Source organism: Gastrolobium bilobum, unplaced genomic scaffold (assembly GCF_033153095.1).
Source record: "Gastrolobium bilobum isolate Gb01-03AN ecotype WA unplaced genomic scaffold, APGP_CSIRO_Gbil_v1 utg24877, whole genome shotgun sequence".
Lineage (NCBI taxonomy): Eukaryota > Viridiplantae > Streptophyta > Magnoliopsida > Fabales > Fabaceae > Gastrolobium > Gastrolobium bilobum.
The window spans coordinates 156749-174233 of NW_026896071.1; the positions used below are offsets into that span (position 1 = coordinate 156749).

The following is a 17485-nucleotide window of genomic DNA, read 5'->3' on the forward strand; positions in this document are numbered from 1 at the left end:
AAAACATTTCTCAAGTTGCTTGAGATAATGTTATCTCCGACTATCCTAAAACTACGTCGTTTTGTTTATTTATTTTCGTATATTAATTGATTCACCTTTGAATGATTATGATTCTCTCTTGCTTTCTCTTCCTTTATCATTATTGATCCATCTTTGTACGGTTATAATTTAGTAGCCGAAAATAACATTGTCTCAAGCAGCTTGAGAAATGATAAGCTCATATATAAATATATATATATATATATATATATATATATATATATATATATATATATATATATATATATATATATATATATATATATATATATATCATCAATGTAGTTATGTAGATTACTATAAGCATCATTGTTCTTAAAACATTTCCTTACCCTCTTAATAAGTTTACCATTGAATGCATGAATAATTTAAGGGTTTGATTTTTTTCAAGTTGCATGAGATAATTTGTCTCATGCAACACACGAAAAAGTGGGTAAGACCCACTTTGAATAAGAGAGAGAAAGGAAAAAGTGAGTCACACCTACTATTTTGTGTGTTGGATGAGACAAATTATCTTATGCAACATAAGAAACTCATTTCCCATAATTTAAAGGATACATGGTTTCCTAAGTTATTAATTTTTTATTTTTCTTAAAGGAAAAAATATTTATCTTTTTGAATGATATAACTTTGTATTATTTTAGATCCTGACTATTGATTTCTGTCAATCAATGGTTATAATTTATTGAGAATTACTAATTAATTAATAAGTTTGATCCAATAAATTATAATTGTTGATTGACGGAAATCAACAGTTAGTATCTAAAATGACACAAATTTATATTCTTTAAAAAAATAAATATTTATCCCTATCTTAAAACACAACAAAAGAGCAATAATCATGTTCATTGTTCTTTGCCTGTATATTCATGTAATCTTATTTTTATTTATAAGAGTTTAAAGTTTCTTATATTGTAGAAGATAAAATTATCTTTTATACATATATAAAATTATATGAGACCCATATGAGTTAATGTGAAGAGAAAAAAAAGAAAAAAAATATGAGTTAACGTGAAGAGAAAAAAAGAGAAATAAAAAAACTAAGCCCCACATTATATGTGTGTAGAATATAATTTTGTATTTTATAATATAAGAAATTTTAAACCCTATTCAAAACTACACACATTTAAGGTGATATTATATAGATGATATATATTAATAATTTTAATTAATTCATATCAATTAATGCTCATTTTTAAAAATTGTATATAATTTATTTAATATGAAAATAATTTATTAAATTGTATCTTAGCTTAATTTCATTAAAACGCTGTTCACTTCACAATTCGGATAACACTATTTATTTATTTTTTGAATACAGATAACACTATTTTGTTTAATGACTTTAATCACACGAAAGATATTGTGGGGAATTATCAATCATGTAAAAGCAGTTTATGTCTTTGGGCGGCGAGCGAGTCCAAAGAGATGTTCCATTCCACTTCGTTTCCTAGTAACATCATTATTTACTTTGCTCCTTCTACTACAAATGTTTTGTCCTCATCTTATAAAAAAATATATATATCTTTTTCCTTTTTTGTTAGTTCCTTTTTATTTTAAGGGAGATAAAATCTCTTATTATGAAGAGTGCATTGTGACGAAAGTTATTTTATGCTTGCAAGTATATTTTGTGTGTGTGTAACTCAAGGTATTCTCCGATCCATAGTGAATGGCAGAGTCAAAAAATTTTATTCATGCACATTTAGTTGTGAGTCTAAATTTTTTTTTTTTAATTTTTTAAAATGCATTATAAAATAAAAGAATATAAGCAATAAAAAAAGAAAATTATTCACATATATCAAGCTATTTCATGCCTATTTCATTTTTTTAAATGATATTTCAAGTTAGAGTAAAGTACTTTTTGAGTCCTTAATAAATATCATGGGGCCGAATTTAATCACTTAGAAAAAAAGTCGACTCGTGATCTATCTGAAATTCAAAATAGACCCATGTTAATTCTTTTGAAGGACTAATGTGGATTTTCTTTGAATTTCAAGAGGACTACGATTTTGACTAAATGTGTCTATTTTAAATTTCAGATAGCCACGAATCAACTTTTTTTCTTTAAGAGATTAAAATCGATTCCGTGATTTTTATCGAGGACCCAAAAGGTACTACTATTCAAGCTATTAAAAAAAAATTAAACGCTATTTCAAGCTACTCACATAGCAAATTCGGCAATAGTAGAGATGACTCACCAACTATTCATATTATCAAGCTTTGCTATTTCAAATGAAACTTTGTTTATGTGTGCACTTACACACGTTGGCAATTGTGTAGATCCGTCACTGTCCACAGTAGAAGATTAATCTTCTCAAAATATAGAGATTATCGAAGTGAATTTTGTCTTTATCAATAAAGTCTTTTTCATATACATAGCCAATAATCGAACCACTGTCAATATAGTTAAAGAATCCAATTATCTATCAACCATGTCTGCTTTTGATTATAAGAAAATTCTTCTTAAAGAATAGTTATTTTATAAAACATTTTAAAAAATTCAATTAAAAATTTATGGCATTCCGAATAATCTAATTCATCGTACTATTAAAACTTGAAAGCATCTTCTAATATTTTCACTAAAAAAAAATCTTTTAATAAAATTAAAAAGTGAAAAAGACTTGAACAGTCCTCGTTAAATCATCCTATTCATACAAGGCCGAAAGACCGCTCCTCTAGACGGTGTAGTAGCTGTCTTGATAAAGACGGTCGTTCCAAATTCCATTGAGGTTGCAATGTCTGAAATAAAACACCATAACTGGAAAGATTTTGAACTTCATGAAACGATTTTTTTAAGAAGTGGTTCTAAATTAAATTTGTTTAAAAAAATAATAAAAATAAAATGCTGTGTATATTAGATAGCGTAGATTAGAAGACAAAATTGTATGTTTTTAGAAATTTGTCTTTTTTAACGTGAATTAAAGTTTTTATGGGTTTTTCTACCTCTAGTCATTAATAAATAATGTTTGATAGTAATAATAAAAATTACTTTTAAATATATAATTACTGTAAATTATGTTTTAAATTATATTATTAACAAATTGATGACAAGATTTTTTTAAAATTAATTGAAATAGATTCTCTTATGTTGAAATTTCATATAAGAGGATCATGTGAAATTTTTTTATCTATCTATTTTGTGTAATATATTGAATAAATATGGTTCAATTATCATTATTATAAAAAGAGATAGACACAGAAATTTCACATAATCTTTTCATATAAAAGTTTAACCTAAAAAATCCACTACCAAGTTAATTTGACTTTCGAGAGCGTAGAGGTCAGAGAAAATTTTGTACAAAATGAAAAATAAAATTCTTTTAATATATAAATTTTAAAACATTTTAGGAATGAGTTATATCACCCTCGTTTGAATCACTTTTGAAACTGACCCATTGCAAAAATAAATATTATATCTATTTAAAAATGGGATTACATAATATTTGCACAACATATACAAATAAAATCGACTAGGAGAACATTCAGACATACAATATAATATCTTTGAAAAAAACATTGGTTCATATATTAATATCAATATTAATATCATGATACGTAACCCCTAATCCTCGTATATACATCAGTCTCGTTCATATTATATTGTACATGCACCAGCACCTATCCCATCTTTCCCCTCTCTCTACTTAGCCAATCTGCTACAATCAGCCCTACCAAAACCCACTCTACGATTGGTCAGATCAAATTCCACCCACATATTTTGCTGGTGAAAATTCCCAATAATGTTACTGGCCGCATTCAATTTTTCGGAGCTTCCAATCCCAATACAGTGGACCCCACCTCCCACGTCAGCAAGAACCCTCTCCTTGGGAACTACTATCTCCACGCCTTTCTCAAACTCAAACACCATGTCCCCTATTAACCGTCCGATCTCGATGGCATCACCGTCGAAACACATGTCAGCAACTCCACCGTACACGTACCCCTTCTTCATCCCGGGCCCCACTACCCTCGCTACTTCCTCCCGCACCTTACCGTAAGCCTCGTTAACAAGGTACGTGAACTCGGATCCGGAGTCAACAATAGTTTGACCCGACCCGCCCGCGTCCGCAACGAAAACCGCCGGCGAGATGCTCAGCTTCTTCCCGCCGATCCTAATCCCCTGTATCGCGACGGTGTAGGCTAAGGGATCAAGGTTCGGCATGCGTTGACTCTGAGTAAATGTCAACATTTCGACGTACCGGAACCCTGCAGAATTCGGGTTGTTACCGAGATAGAACGACCCGGTTGGGAAGGATCCGGGTCGGGTCAGTCGGGTGGGTACACAATAAGAGAATTTGGTAATTTTCGATTGGGAAGCGAAGGACAAGCGCCCACGGTTCATTCCCAAAATGCCCCTTGCGTCGTCGGATTCAGTGGCGCAACCTAGAATAAGGGGAGGGGTAATAACGGAACGCGAGAAAGTGAGTTTTTCTCTGACGAGATTGCCCTCGGCGTAGGTACCGTCGGCATAGAAGTAAGAGTAGTGGCAGAGGCGGTTCTGGACACAGGACGTGGAGAGGGTAAAATCGGGAATTCGAGGTTTGCACATAGGGTGTGTACAGGGGAGGATAGAGAAAGTGGAAGAGAGAGAAGGATCAAACGACGCCGTTGGTGGAGGCTTCTTTGGTGCTTTATTGTGACACTGAATCCACGAGAGTTGGCTTCCTGTGTCCAACACCATTTGTTGAACCTGCGGTGGTGTTCCAATGGGAAGGGACACGATGAGAGCCATTGAGTATTTGAAAGAGAACTTGTTGTTGTTGTTGTAAGAAGATGAAGGTGGTGTTTTGAGTCGTGGGTTGCGCTTTGAATTTGAAACCATAGAACTGTATAGCATTTTTGAGGTGGTGTTTGTGGAGAGGTGTAATGTGAGAGGGAAAGAAAGTGAGAGTGAGTTTAAGTTTGTGGTGTTGTTGGTTTTGGTGTTGGTGTGGTTGAGTTGTGCAGAGACGGTAACAGAGAAGAAGAAGAAACAGAGGAAGAGAAACATGTTGGAGAGTAATGACATGGCCATTGAAGAGTGTGAGTGTTAAGTGTGGTAAAGTGAGGTTTGGGGTTGTGTTGTATTTATATAGCAAAAAAGTATGAAAATAAGAGGAAATGGGAGAGGAAAGAGGAACAAAGAAACGCCAAAAGAAGACGCGTTTTCTTCGGTTGAGTGGGGGGGTGGGATTCTCTGTCAAAGACACAACACTCAGATATTATCTATCTCTCCACATCTTATGATCATACCCAATTAAATTTGGCTTCATCTTTTTTTCTTTTAAAAAAAATAAATTTGGAAGGTGTGTCTTAGTTAATGATTTTATATTTCATTTATGCGAATGGGCATTTCTCTCCTGTGATCTGTGTCTGTATCTTTATTGCGCTTCTTTATTACACTTCATACTTGTCAATGAGACGTGGATATATATATGTATGTGTAGACGTAAAGCAAAAGTTTTTATTTTTTTTTTCAAAAAAGAAGAGAAAAAAACTTATTTTATATTCCTTTTCTTTTTTAAATAACTGTTATTTAAATTATTTTAAGAGAATCTTCAAACAATGGGCCGAAAAGGGTTTCATACTTTGATTACTTTCACCTCCCCTGGCAAATCCAAGTATATATGTGTCTGTGAGAGTTTATTTAATAATTAAAAGTTTTTTAAAGAATAATTTAGAAGATTTAAATTTATTATTTATTTAGTGCCTTAAGTTACCCTAGGAAGAATTAATGTGAAGGAGGTAACTGGTAAGGTAGTAGTAGTGGTGGAAGCTATACAAGTGTAGGGCAGGTCGTGAAACCCAACGACAAAGCGTTAGAAAGATTATGTTGTGAGTTAAGAGCGTGGCGTTTGATATGGGGCAAGTGGGATGTTGACGTAGTCAACGACAGCTGGTGTCCAGCTCGTAAGAAGAAGACGCCATCACCCACATGTACCAACACTGACACAGGACACGACACGATACACTAACGCATTAATTTTAAAAAAGGTCATATTTTGACATGTTAGGATATGTTTTGATATTAAATATTATTTTTAATATATATTATATAATTTATATTTAACATATATAATAGCTTATAATAAGTTATATAACCAATTAAATATTCAAATTTCATATCATAAATATAAAAAAAATAATTTTTCGTACCTTGTTAATTTTTTATGACAAATTTCATAACAGAAAAAAATTAATTTATAAATAATTTTATTTTTATTTTTAGTTAATAAAATAAAATTAAGACTAAGAAAAAACGTGTCGGAGCGTGTCAGAAAAACGAGTGGGAGCGTGTCGGAGAGTTGACCACGTGTCCTAAAATATTGATCGCGTGATGAAAAAACGTGTCAGAATGTGTCAAAACATATTCGTGTCGAACATGTGTCCGACACGCACATTTTTAAAAAATAATGCTTTAGAGCCCACCATTACGAGAATATGTATTAATTTTTGATGTATTTCTTATTTATAACATGACACGTGTTTTATTTTATTATAATAAAAATAATTCATTTTAAAATTAGGTAACAAGATAATTTAATAAAAAATAATAATATTACATCAAACTTTTCCTTATATGATCAGATAATGAATTATAAATAAAAAATATATCAAAAATTTGGTGCATTCGTAATACTTACTAAAAAAAAAAAAAAATTTGCCGCCATTACCATATATACATAGGACAAAGTAGGTGATATATAGGTGGTCAACACGGGATGAGAACCAAAGAGACCTAGTGTTAACCACATAGTTCACGGATATTTATAACTATTAATACATAAGTACTAAACGCATATTTAAATTATTTTATTTTAAAATTAAATTATTTTATTTTAAAATTAAATTCTTTAATTCTAACAATTTTTTAAAAGGTTTTTTTATTTAAATAATAATAATAATTAAGAGTTGTCAAACAAGCTGTATAACTTTTTCTTTCCCATTTATCAATTTGTATCTAAATTTAAACAAAATTTGCTTGTTTCACATACAGAAAAGGGGAGTATTATATTTATAATTTTTTTTACAAATTATAATATGTATTCTCAAAAATATACTAGATTACATTATGTATTTTTGAGAGTACATAGTGTAATTTGTAAAAATTTATAATTTTTTTTTGTAAACAGATGCTTCCTAAAAAAAAAAATCATTACTCAACTATCAAACTTTATTCTTTAGCTCCCACGATGACATATAAGCAGCGGCGGAGCCACACATACGCCAGCAGGTGCCAAGGCACCTGCTTGTTTTTTTTTTACTTATTTCATATATTACATAATTAATTATAATTAGTCAAGCTTCAAATTATAATTTGGCACCACCTAAATAGAAAATCAAATACTCAATATAAAGTAACAATAAATTATTTAAATGCAAACAAATAATAAAGAACGTGTATAGTATGTTATTTTTGTGTTTCAAAAATTATTTTTTTTTCTCCTTTCCTCAGTCACTTCAACTGACGTGTAGAGAGAGAAAAAATAACTTTTCATGAAAATAGTTTTTTATGTTATAACTATGTCTTACCGGTAAGACATAATGTTAAAAACTAAAAAGACATAATTTGTGTTATTTAAAAGGATACACACTTAACTCTTGAAAATAACAATCATGAAACCAAATGAATAACAGGTCTATAGTTATGGAATATGAAGGTTTATTAAACTATTGTGTTTTGGGTTATTGAAAACACAAAAAATAGTCAAAAACCTAATTCCCAAATGTGAGAACTTTCCTTCGTGCTTATGGTTGTTGCAAATAAGGGAGATGTTCTCTAACGAGAGATATTGAAAATTTAAGGAATAGAGAAAATGAAAGAGAAGACGAAGGACAATGCTTATTATACATATAATTATTATATTTGATTGTTTTCATATTTTTAGGACAATGTTTGGTTCATTACTTATTATGTTGTAGGAGAAAAGTGAAATTCTTATGTTTGAAATGCTTACCGAAAAGATTAGTGTATTTTTATATTTTTTATTTGATATATAATCAATGATAATTGTTCATTTGAATTTTCAATGTTATGTGATATTATTTAGTACATAATTTAGATCATTATGCTACAATTCATATTAAATTTTTTTTCCTAATAAATATTTTAATAATTTAATATGTCAAATTTTCTGGCACCACCTAAATTATTGGGCTGGCTCCGCAACTGCATATAAGTTTACTTATGCATGTTAGTTAATGGAACTCCTCTTGCTTTATCATTTGAAAATAAATTAATGATGACATGAGCAAAAATGTGTTGATAACTCAATTTCTGATAAGATTCTTATGTGCAAAGCTAATTCACCTATAAAGTCAATTGTATTAGAAAAGATTATTTTCTTTTATTTATCTAGATTCATTAGCTGTTTTACTGTTTGGTTGGTGATGTGGTTGTAATATATTTGATTTTCCAAGTTAAAATACTAAGCTTTAAGGTCAAAAGAGCATACTTATCAATACATTTTATGGATTAATTGTTAGTTTTTCATTTTCAATGTTATTTCTCACTCAAGTTTATATTTGGATAGGAATTTAGCATGAAAAATGAGAATTTGCGCAGAAGGAAAATTTGGATCAGATGGGCGGCGCTATCAGCGCGGAATAAATGCATTTTCAGTGAAAAATCCGCGCCATCAGCGCGGAAGAAGTATGACCGGCGCTGATAGCGTGGATTAATTCAAATTCAGTACAAAAAGGCGCCATCAGCGCCGGTTTTCGAGCAGGAAGACACCGTGTTTTGAACGCGTGCGTGCAAAATTAAAAAGGGGGATCAGAAGACAAAAATGATAGAGAGGGAGAGCTTGAAAAGAACTTCTGGAGCTTTTTGCGGAGATTGATCTTGGAGATTATTTTCTCTTCCTTTTGAATTCTTATTCTTCTTTTATGAATCATTGTAATTCAGCTATGACCATGTCTGGCTAGTTTCCTTCATTGTGGGTAGGGTCACAGTTGGTTAAAAAGCCAACTCTTAAAACCTATCACCCAATACTTAGGACAAAAAAAGGTAAAATAATATAGGATAATATATTTATGGGATTAAAGTGTCTGCTGTAACTTTAGATAAAAGTGCCTGCTGTGCAATTAAACAGTGTCGTTTTGGTCTTTTTTTAAAAGTCAAATTGCTTACTGTGCAACTCTTCCGTATTCATCTTGTTCGCATGCCAGTTTCTTTTTCCCTTAATGGCAGTGTGATATTAAGGGAAAAAGCGTTGGAAAGATCATTCAGTAATTTGACTATCTTTACTGACATATGAATTAATCGCATCGAGAGAATGACATGTTTTGGTCGGAGTGGGTGATCGCGGAACCCAATTAAAATGGCGACAATAACAAAAAAAAAATGGAATGCAATAAAGTTAATATTACATGATGCTAAATGCACGATTGAACAGTTAACTTATAGTCTATTCTATAGAATGCATAATATAAATAACTGGTGTAAACGAACGCCATAATATGACAATCGAAGAGTTAAAAAGATTCGCCCCATCTAAGAAGAGGGGGGAACAAGAGGTAGACTTCCGCAAAGATTTAAAATGGCATTACCTAATTGCAGTAGGGCATAAGCGAGTGCCTTCCTGGTTGATCTTTCCAACGCTTTTTCCCTTAATATCACACTGCCATTAAGGGAAAAAAGAAACTGGCATGCGAACGAGATGAATACAGAAGAGTTGCACAGTAAGTAATTTGATTTTTAAAAAAAGACCAAAACGACACCGTTTAACAGCACAGCAGGCACTCTTATGTAAAGTTACAGCAGAAACTTTAATCCCTATATTTATTGGGGAAAAAAGTATCTAATGTTACTTTAGACAACTTTGTCTAATGTTCATTGAAACGACGTAGTTTTATGGTTGAAAAATTAAAAAAATAGAATGATAAAGACTATTATAACCCTGAAATAAATTAAAATTACAAAAACACCATGATTTCCGCTCCAAAACGACGTCGTTTTGGTGAACATGACATAAAGTTATCTAAAGTAACTTTAGAAAAAATAAACCCATATTTATTATGTAGGAGGAAAATAAAAGAATTTCATGCACATACAACAATAGATGAAGAGCTCGTTAATTTTTGTTTCTCTCTCTTTGATTGCTATCTCTCTCTTTTGATTGCTGTCTATGCAGGAAAACTTTTTATTTTCCTGTTTAAATGACAAATATATTACGCAATAATATAACCTTCTCTCATACAATTGGCTTTATGTGTCGGAGAATCAACTTTGTACATAACAACCTTATCAGAATTTGAGTTATCAACACATTTTTGCTCCTGTCATCATTAATTTATTATGAATTGATAAAGGAAGAGGAGCTTCATTAACTAGCATGCATAAGTAAACTTAATATGTCAACCACGGGAATTAAAGAAACAAAATACAACTGCTAAAGAATTAAAAGAATGAGATATACGATGATCACTTTGAGTGAATTAAAATAATTAACAAGTTTATTTAAATATATGAAATGCACTGAATAAAGAAAGAATATGATAGGGATTTGATATTACATCTCAACCTAAAATTAAGGTATTTGATGTATCATATTTAATTTATTCCTTTGAAATGCAGATCGACCACACTTAAATTCCCAATAGTATTTAAGAGAAATCTTTGTCATCGACTATTGTTTTGTTCTTAAAACTATATATATAACTAGAGAAAAATGTGTGTCATTTTAAATGACATACCTTATGTCCTTTTATTTTATAAAGAGGTGTGACAATAGTTGTTAAAAAATCGATTTATCACTACGGTTTTACATTTTTACGATTTTTTTTCATCAAAACGATTTTATCAATATTTCAAACGTTTTTACGTTTTTATGATTTTTTATGATTTTTTTACATTACGATTTTAAATTTTACGATTTTTTAATCTCTCTCCGATTTTGCTTAATTTTTTTTTCTTCCATGATTTATCTTTTTTTTTTTACTTAAAATGACATAATTTTATGTCCTTTAAAATAGTACACATTTTTTCCATATAACTATTATTATTAGAATTAATTTACTTTTGTGTCTGAGTTCTCGTCACCATTTCTTCCATGAATCCTTGTCGATCTTTTTCTCAATTGCTGGCAGTCTGGCACTTTTGAGCGAATAAACTAGATTCAGTAGTGTTGACATTTTTCTGTAAAAAATAAAAGTAAAAATAAAAATAAAAATAAAAAAATTTGCTGAAGGAATCTTCGCTTAATTAGGGTCAATTAAGAAAAGAATAGACAGAACATCAAACAAGTGATGTTGGCCATATCAAATACTCATCACATCTGAATGCATGTATAAAGAATTAATTCACGGGTTACACACAACATTTAGGCTAAAATTCGGAAATTAGAGCAGACACATAATGTTCAAGTGATGGTGGTTTGTTGTATAGGAGTTCATATGGTGGTTTGTTATTTAAAAGTGGTGTGCAGGTTCTGTTTATGATGTGTATGGCATGAGAAATTGCATAGGTCCATAGGCTAAGTGGTAATTTGGCTTGAAAGAAAAGAGAACGAGCTGCATTAAGGATATGTTGGTGTTTACGTTCTGCAACCCCATTTTGTTGGGGTGATTCAACACAAGAACGTTGATGTTCAATCCCTTTTGAGAGATAGAAATCAGTCATAAGGAATTCAGCTCCATTATCACTTCTGATGATTTTTATGGAGGATTTGAATTGATTTCAACATAGGTAGTAAAGTGTTTTAAATTGTTTCGTGCCTCAGCTTTGTTCTTTAAAAGAATAGCCCATGTAAAACGTGTATAGTCATCTACAATTGTTAAGAAATATCGATGGCCATGTAAAGAAGTTGTGGAGAAGGGACCCCAAATGTCAGTATGTATTAATTGGAAAGGAAATGTAGTTTTGATTGTACTAGAAATGTAAGGTAATTTTCTTTGTTTTGAGAAATGACATATATCACAGGGATCTATTTTATTACATGAAATGAAAGGGAAGTAGATGGACATGGTCTTCATGACTGGTTCAGAAGGATGACCAAGTCTTTGGTGCCATATCAATGCATCATTGGAGTTCACTTTATTGCAGAAACTTTTCTTTACAGATCCTTCATGTGTCTTCAATATGTAGAGTCCATCTAATTGTTTAGCTGAACCAATCGTCTGGTTGGTTGATATCTGTTGGATGAAACAAGTTAAGTCATGAAAAAGAATGTAGGATTGGGTGTCTTGAAGAAGTTTGGTTACTGAAATCAAATTGACACGAAAGGATGGTACATAGAGAACATTTTTAAGAACTAAAGAATCAGAAATTCTTGCTGTGCCTGATTGTGTTGTGGTAATTTGAGTGCCATTTGGAAGTGTGATGTGTATGGGATTTATGGATTGGACACATGAAAGATTAGAGAAAATATATGTGATGTGATCTGTAGCTCCAGTGTCCAGAATCCAATGGTTTGATTTTATACCTGATACTGTGTTACCTATATTGAAAGCAGATGAGTGGGTTTGAATCATATTGGATGAGTGAGGCAGCTTTGATCTTTGTAGAAGTTCCAGAATTTCTTGATGTTGTTCTTTTGAAAAGGCAAGATTCAGAGATTCTGGTTCAGGTTCTGGATCAGTATTGTGTACACTATCATCAAATTCTAGTGAAACAAAGTTTGTAGCAGCAGCAGCAGCATATGGTCTTCTGGTTTGGTATCCTGGTGGAAATCCATGCTTGAGATAGCATGTCTCGATGGTATGGTTTGTTCTCTTGCAATATGTGCAAAACTTATTTCCACGACCTCTTCCTTGATTGAAACCTTGGCCTCTTCCTTGATTAAAACCTTGGCCTCTTCCTTGATTGAAACCTTGGTTGAAGTTCTGATTGAAATTTGGATGATATCGAGTCTGTCCTCTGTCTAGTTGTCCTCTGGAATTTTGTTGTTCAGCAATATTGATGAAAGATTGTGAATCTTGGACTCCTATTTTCAGGCGCCTTTCTTGCTGAAGAATCAATGAGAATACTTTGTTAACACATGGAAGAGGGTCTAATAGCATTACTTGAGCTCTCACATGTTCAAATTGGTCATTTAACCCTTTCAAGAATCTTATTACATAGTCCCTTTCACGAGTATCCTTTACTTGTGTTGCTGCTCCACATGCGCAAGATGGTAAAATTGGCTGTAAGCTTTCTAATTCATCCCATAAAATCTTTAATTGGGTGAAGTAATCTGAAACACATTTGTCTCCTTGCTGCAATTTGAAAATTTCATCTTGAAGATCAGAAATTCTAAACATATCAGTTTGAGCAAACCTGTCTTTCAAGTTGTTCCATATATCATCTGCTTTCTCCATCCAAAGCACTGATTGTGCAATGGATTCTGAGATGGATCGATTGAGCCAAGAAATTATCATAGTGTTACACTTTTCCCATGAACCAAATAGAGGACTGTCATCATCTGGTTTCTTGATTGTTCCATTAACAAAACCAAGCTTGTTCTTGGATAGGAGTGCCATACGCATTGATCTTTGCCATGTGTGGAAGTTCTTTCCATTCATTGAAGGAGATACTAAGACCAGCGATGAGCTTTCATTGGGATGTAGGTAATAGGGATTGGATTCTGGTGCTGGTGTTGGAAAATCTTTTGAGAAGAATTGGGAACAAGAGAGGGTGAATACCAGAGCTCTAGATGAGCTCTGATACATATTGAAAACATGTATTGAAAACTACAGATATATATACAACAAAATCACGGAAGCAAAGACTCTTTAACTGTAAATAACAGAAATAACTAACATCTAACTAACAGACTTCTAACTAACTGAATTAATTACAAGCTACTGTATATATTAACAAAAAGAACAAAAAGTTAAACGACGTTGCGCCCGGCACATGGAGAGAAAATAAATAAGTGTATTGTATTGATTCAAATTGGAGCCTGGAGACAAATTAATACCCGTATTTAAATAATAACATTGTATTGTCAAATAAGGTGATAAAACTTCAATGACAAGAAGCAATTTTCTGTATAGTCCCAAAAACTAGTTTTTATTACTAATATTTAAACCTAACCAAAACAGTTTGATAAGGACGTGTGAAAGTTCATAGTGTTCATATGTGTTACTTTAATATTATTCCTCAGGGGTATATTCAAAACCATCCTCTTCAATACACAGAAGCATTTTCATAGAAACGAGGAACAACCTAACCACAGTTTGAGAATGAAGGTTCAGCCACACGTGTTCACCGTACTCTTTTACCTCAGTCATGGGATGCGTTTCTTTGGACCCCTCACTCTCCGCGATCTGAAGCGCGTCGAGAACCATGTCACTCATATAAGGCTTCAACAGAAGAGGCTCTTGAGACACTAGATTTATCAACTCAACGAACGCGATTCGAAAATAGGTACCTTCGAAACCGTGCAATAGTGTGAACACGCCAACCATCATCGCGCGTAAGAGCTCATGGAACAGTGAAGGATCAGAGAACAACCGAACCAAACTCACAACCGCACCAAACGACGCAATCTGAACGTTAGGGTTACGACGCCAGAGATCGCGGAGAGCATCGCAAACAAGAAAACAACAATCGTTTGGCAACGAACACAAAACCAACAGCGCGACTTCACGAAACTTGTCGTCGTCGTTTGAAGCGATAGACGACACAAGCCATTCAAGAATCTGAGGCCAGTGTTGATGAGTTTTGTATATAGCGGAAACGGTTTCAGCGAGGACATAGAAAACGAGTCTTGGGACCTCTGACTCCATCACTATCAGAAGAAAGGTTTTGGATTCAGAAGATTTTGGATTCTTTTTCTTTTTCTTGGTCTGGTTTGGAAGGTTTTGGATTCTTGCTGAATGTTTACATTGACATGCAAGGGTTGCCTTATATATATAGAAAACTTTTTTGGTGGGTAGTATATGATATGAGGTTGATAAGGGTAGGATATGATATGGGGATGATAAGCCTCCTGTGTTTGATGAGCACCTGATTAGTAATCTGATAAGATTATGTTGAAGGAGAAAAGAGAAAGAAAAAATAAAATATAATGCAATAAATACAAATATATTGGGTAACGTGGGTATTTATTGGGTATCCAATATTGATATCCTATCCTATTGAATCATAACCCAGCTCCTCTCATAAGATAAGAAATCATGTATTGGATAGGATAAAAGGAGATAATAGGATAAGCTAATCATATCCTATTGACTCCCCAAAGAAGAGATAATTTCCTGTAATATGATAAACCCATAGTTTCCTGTAGTGCGTGTTGTATTTTATTAAATTATAATAAAAATAATTCATTTTAAAATTAGGTAACAAGATAATTTAATAAAAAATAATAATATTACATCAAACTTTTCCTTATATGATCAGATAATGAATTATAAATAAAAAATATATCAAAAATTTGGTGCATTCGTAATACTTACTAAATTTGCCGCCATTACCATATATACATAGGACAGAGTAGGTGATATATAGGTGGTCAACACGGGATGAGAACCAAAGAGACCTAGTGTTAACCACATAGTTCACGGATATTTATAACTATTAATACATAACTACTAAACGCATATTTAAATTATTTTATTTTAAAATTAAATTATTTTATTTTAAAATTAAATTCTTTAATTTTAACAATTTTTTAAAAGGTTTTTTATTTAAATAATAATAATAATTAAGAGTTGTCAAACAAGCTGTATAACTTTTTCTTTCCCATTTATCAATTTGTATCTAAATTTAAACAAAATTTGCTTGTTTCACATACAGAAAAGGGGAGTATTATATTTATAAATTTTTTTACAAATTATAATATGTATTCTCAAAAATATACTAGATTACATTATGTATTTTTGAGAGTACATAGTGTAATTTGTAAAAGTTTATAATTTTTTTTTGTAAACAGATGCTTCCTAAAAAAAAAATTCATTACTCAACTATCAAACTTTATTCTTTAGCTCCCACGATGACATATAAGCAGCGGCGGAGCCACACATACGCCAGCAGGTGCCAAGGCACCTGCTTGTTTTTTTTTTTACTTATTACATATATTACATAATTAATTATAATTAATCAAGCTTCAAATTATAATTTGGCACCACCTAAATAGAAAATCAAATACTCAATATAAAGTAACAATAAATTATTTAAATGCAAACAAATAATAAAGAACGTGTATAGTATGTTATTTTTGTGTTTCACCTTCTTTTATTTTTTATCTCGTATATTTTTTTTCGCTTTATTCTAATTAGTTATGTTATTTATTCTTATTCCTATTATTTTAAAAAATAAAGACATCTAAACTTAATCACAAAAATGATTAGTTAACCTATTTCAGAATTTGAGCTCAAATAAACCCCTTAAAAGTAGAGAAAAGGATTTGTCCTTTTAAAGGACAGAACCTTGTGTCCTATTGGTTTTTGACACTATATCTTACTGTTAAGACATAGTTATAATATGAAAAATTACTTTTTTTTCTCCTTTCCTCAGTCACTTCAACTGACGTGTAGAGAGAGAAAAAATAACTTTTCATGAAAATAGTTTTTTATGTTATAACTATGTCTTACCGGTAAGACATAATGTTAAAATTAAAAAGACATAATTTGTGTTATTTAAAAGGATACACACTTAACTCTTGAAAATAACAATCATGAAACCAAATGAATAACAGGTCTATAGTTATGGAATATGAAGGTTTATTAAACTATTGTGTTTTGGATTATTGAAAACACAAAAAATAGTCAAAAACCTAATTCCCAAATGTGAGAACTTTCCTTCGTGCTTATGGTTGTTGCAAATAAGGGAGATGTTCTCTAACGAGAGATATTGAAAATTTAAGGAATAGAGAAAATGAAAGAGAAGACGAAGGACAATGCTTATTATACATATAATTATTATATTTGATTGTTTTCATATTTTTAGGACAATGTTTGGTTCATTACTTATTATGTTGTAGGAGAAAAGTGAAATTCTTATGTTTGAAATGCTTACCGAAAAGATTAGTGTATTTTTATATTTTTTATTTGATATATAATCAATGATAATTGTTCATTTGAATTTTCAATGTTACGTGATATTATTTAGTACATAATTTAGATCATTATGCTACAATTCATATTAAATTTTTTTTCCTAATAAATATTTTAATAATTTAATATGTCAAATTTTCTGGCACCACCTAAATTATTGGGCTGGCTCCGCAACTGCATATAAGTTTACTTATGCATGTTAGTTAATGGAACTCCTCTTGCTTTATCATTTGAAAATAAATTAATGATGACATGAGCAAAAATGTGTTGATAACTCAATAGATGAAGAGCTCGTTAATTTTTGTTTCTCTCTCTTTAATTGCTATCTCTCTCTTTTGATTGCTGTCTATGCAGGAAAACTTTTTATTTTCCTGTTTAAATGACAAATATATTACCCAATAATATAACCTTCTCTCATACAATTGGCTTTATGTGTCGGAGAATCAACTTTGTACATAACAACCTTATCAGAATTTGAGTTATCAAC

The 17485-nt window shown here is 31.4% G+C and overlaps 2 protein-coding genes across 2 annotated transcripts; both read right to left on the bottom strand.

Annotated features, from left to right (window-relative positions):
* Window positions 1-3470: 3470 nt before the first annotated feature.
* LOC133297646 (aspartic proteinase PCS1) lies at window positions 3471-5134 on the bottom strand. The gene has a single exon (XM_061496814.1). It carries the CDS (start codon window positions 5051-5053, stop codon window positions 3680-3682), a length of 1374 nt encoding a protein of 457 aa, XP_061352798.1. The 5' UTR covers window positions 5054-5134; the 3' UTR covers window positions 3471-3679.
* Window positions 5135-11058: 5924 nt separating this feature from the next.
* LOC133297641 (uncharacterized) lies at window positions 11059-13668 on the bottom strand. Its single transcript, XM_061496808.1, has 3 exons — window positions 12253-13668; window positions 11984-12153; window positions 11059-11158 (listed from the first exon to the last, which is right to left on the bottom strand). Exons 1-3 carry the CDS (start codon window positions 13666-13668, stop codon window positions 11059-11061), a joined length of 1686 nt encoding a protein of 561 aa, XP_061352792.1.
* Between the last annotated feature and the right edge of the window lie 3817 nt (window positions 13669-17485).

Excerpts from the sequence above, each read along its gene's own strand:
- LOC133297641 (XM_061496808.1), bottom strand. The coding sequence starts at position 13,668 with ATGTATCAGAGCTCATCTAGAGCTCTGGTATTCACCCTCTCTTGTTCC. Across the intron at positions 12,154-12,252 it reads TTCTTAAAAATGTTCTCTAT|ATATCAACCAACCAGACGAT; the intron begins GTACCATCCTTT and ends TTCATCCAACAG. Across the intron at positions 11,159-11,983 it reads GAACCAGTCATGAAGACCAT|AAAAATGTCAACACTACTGA; the intron begins GTCCATCTACTT and ends TATTTTTTACAG.
- LOC133297646 (XM_061496814.1), bottom strand. The coding sequence starts at position 5,053 with ATGGCCATGTCATTACTCTCCAACATGTTTCTCTTCCTCTGTTTCTTC.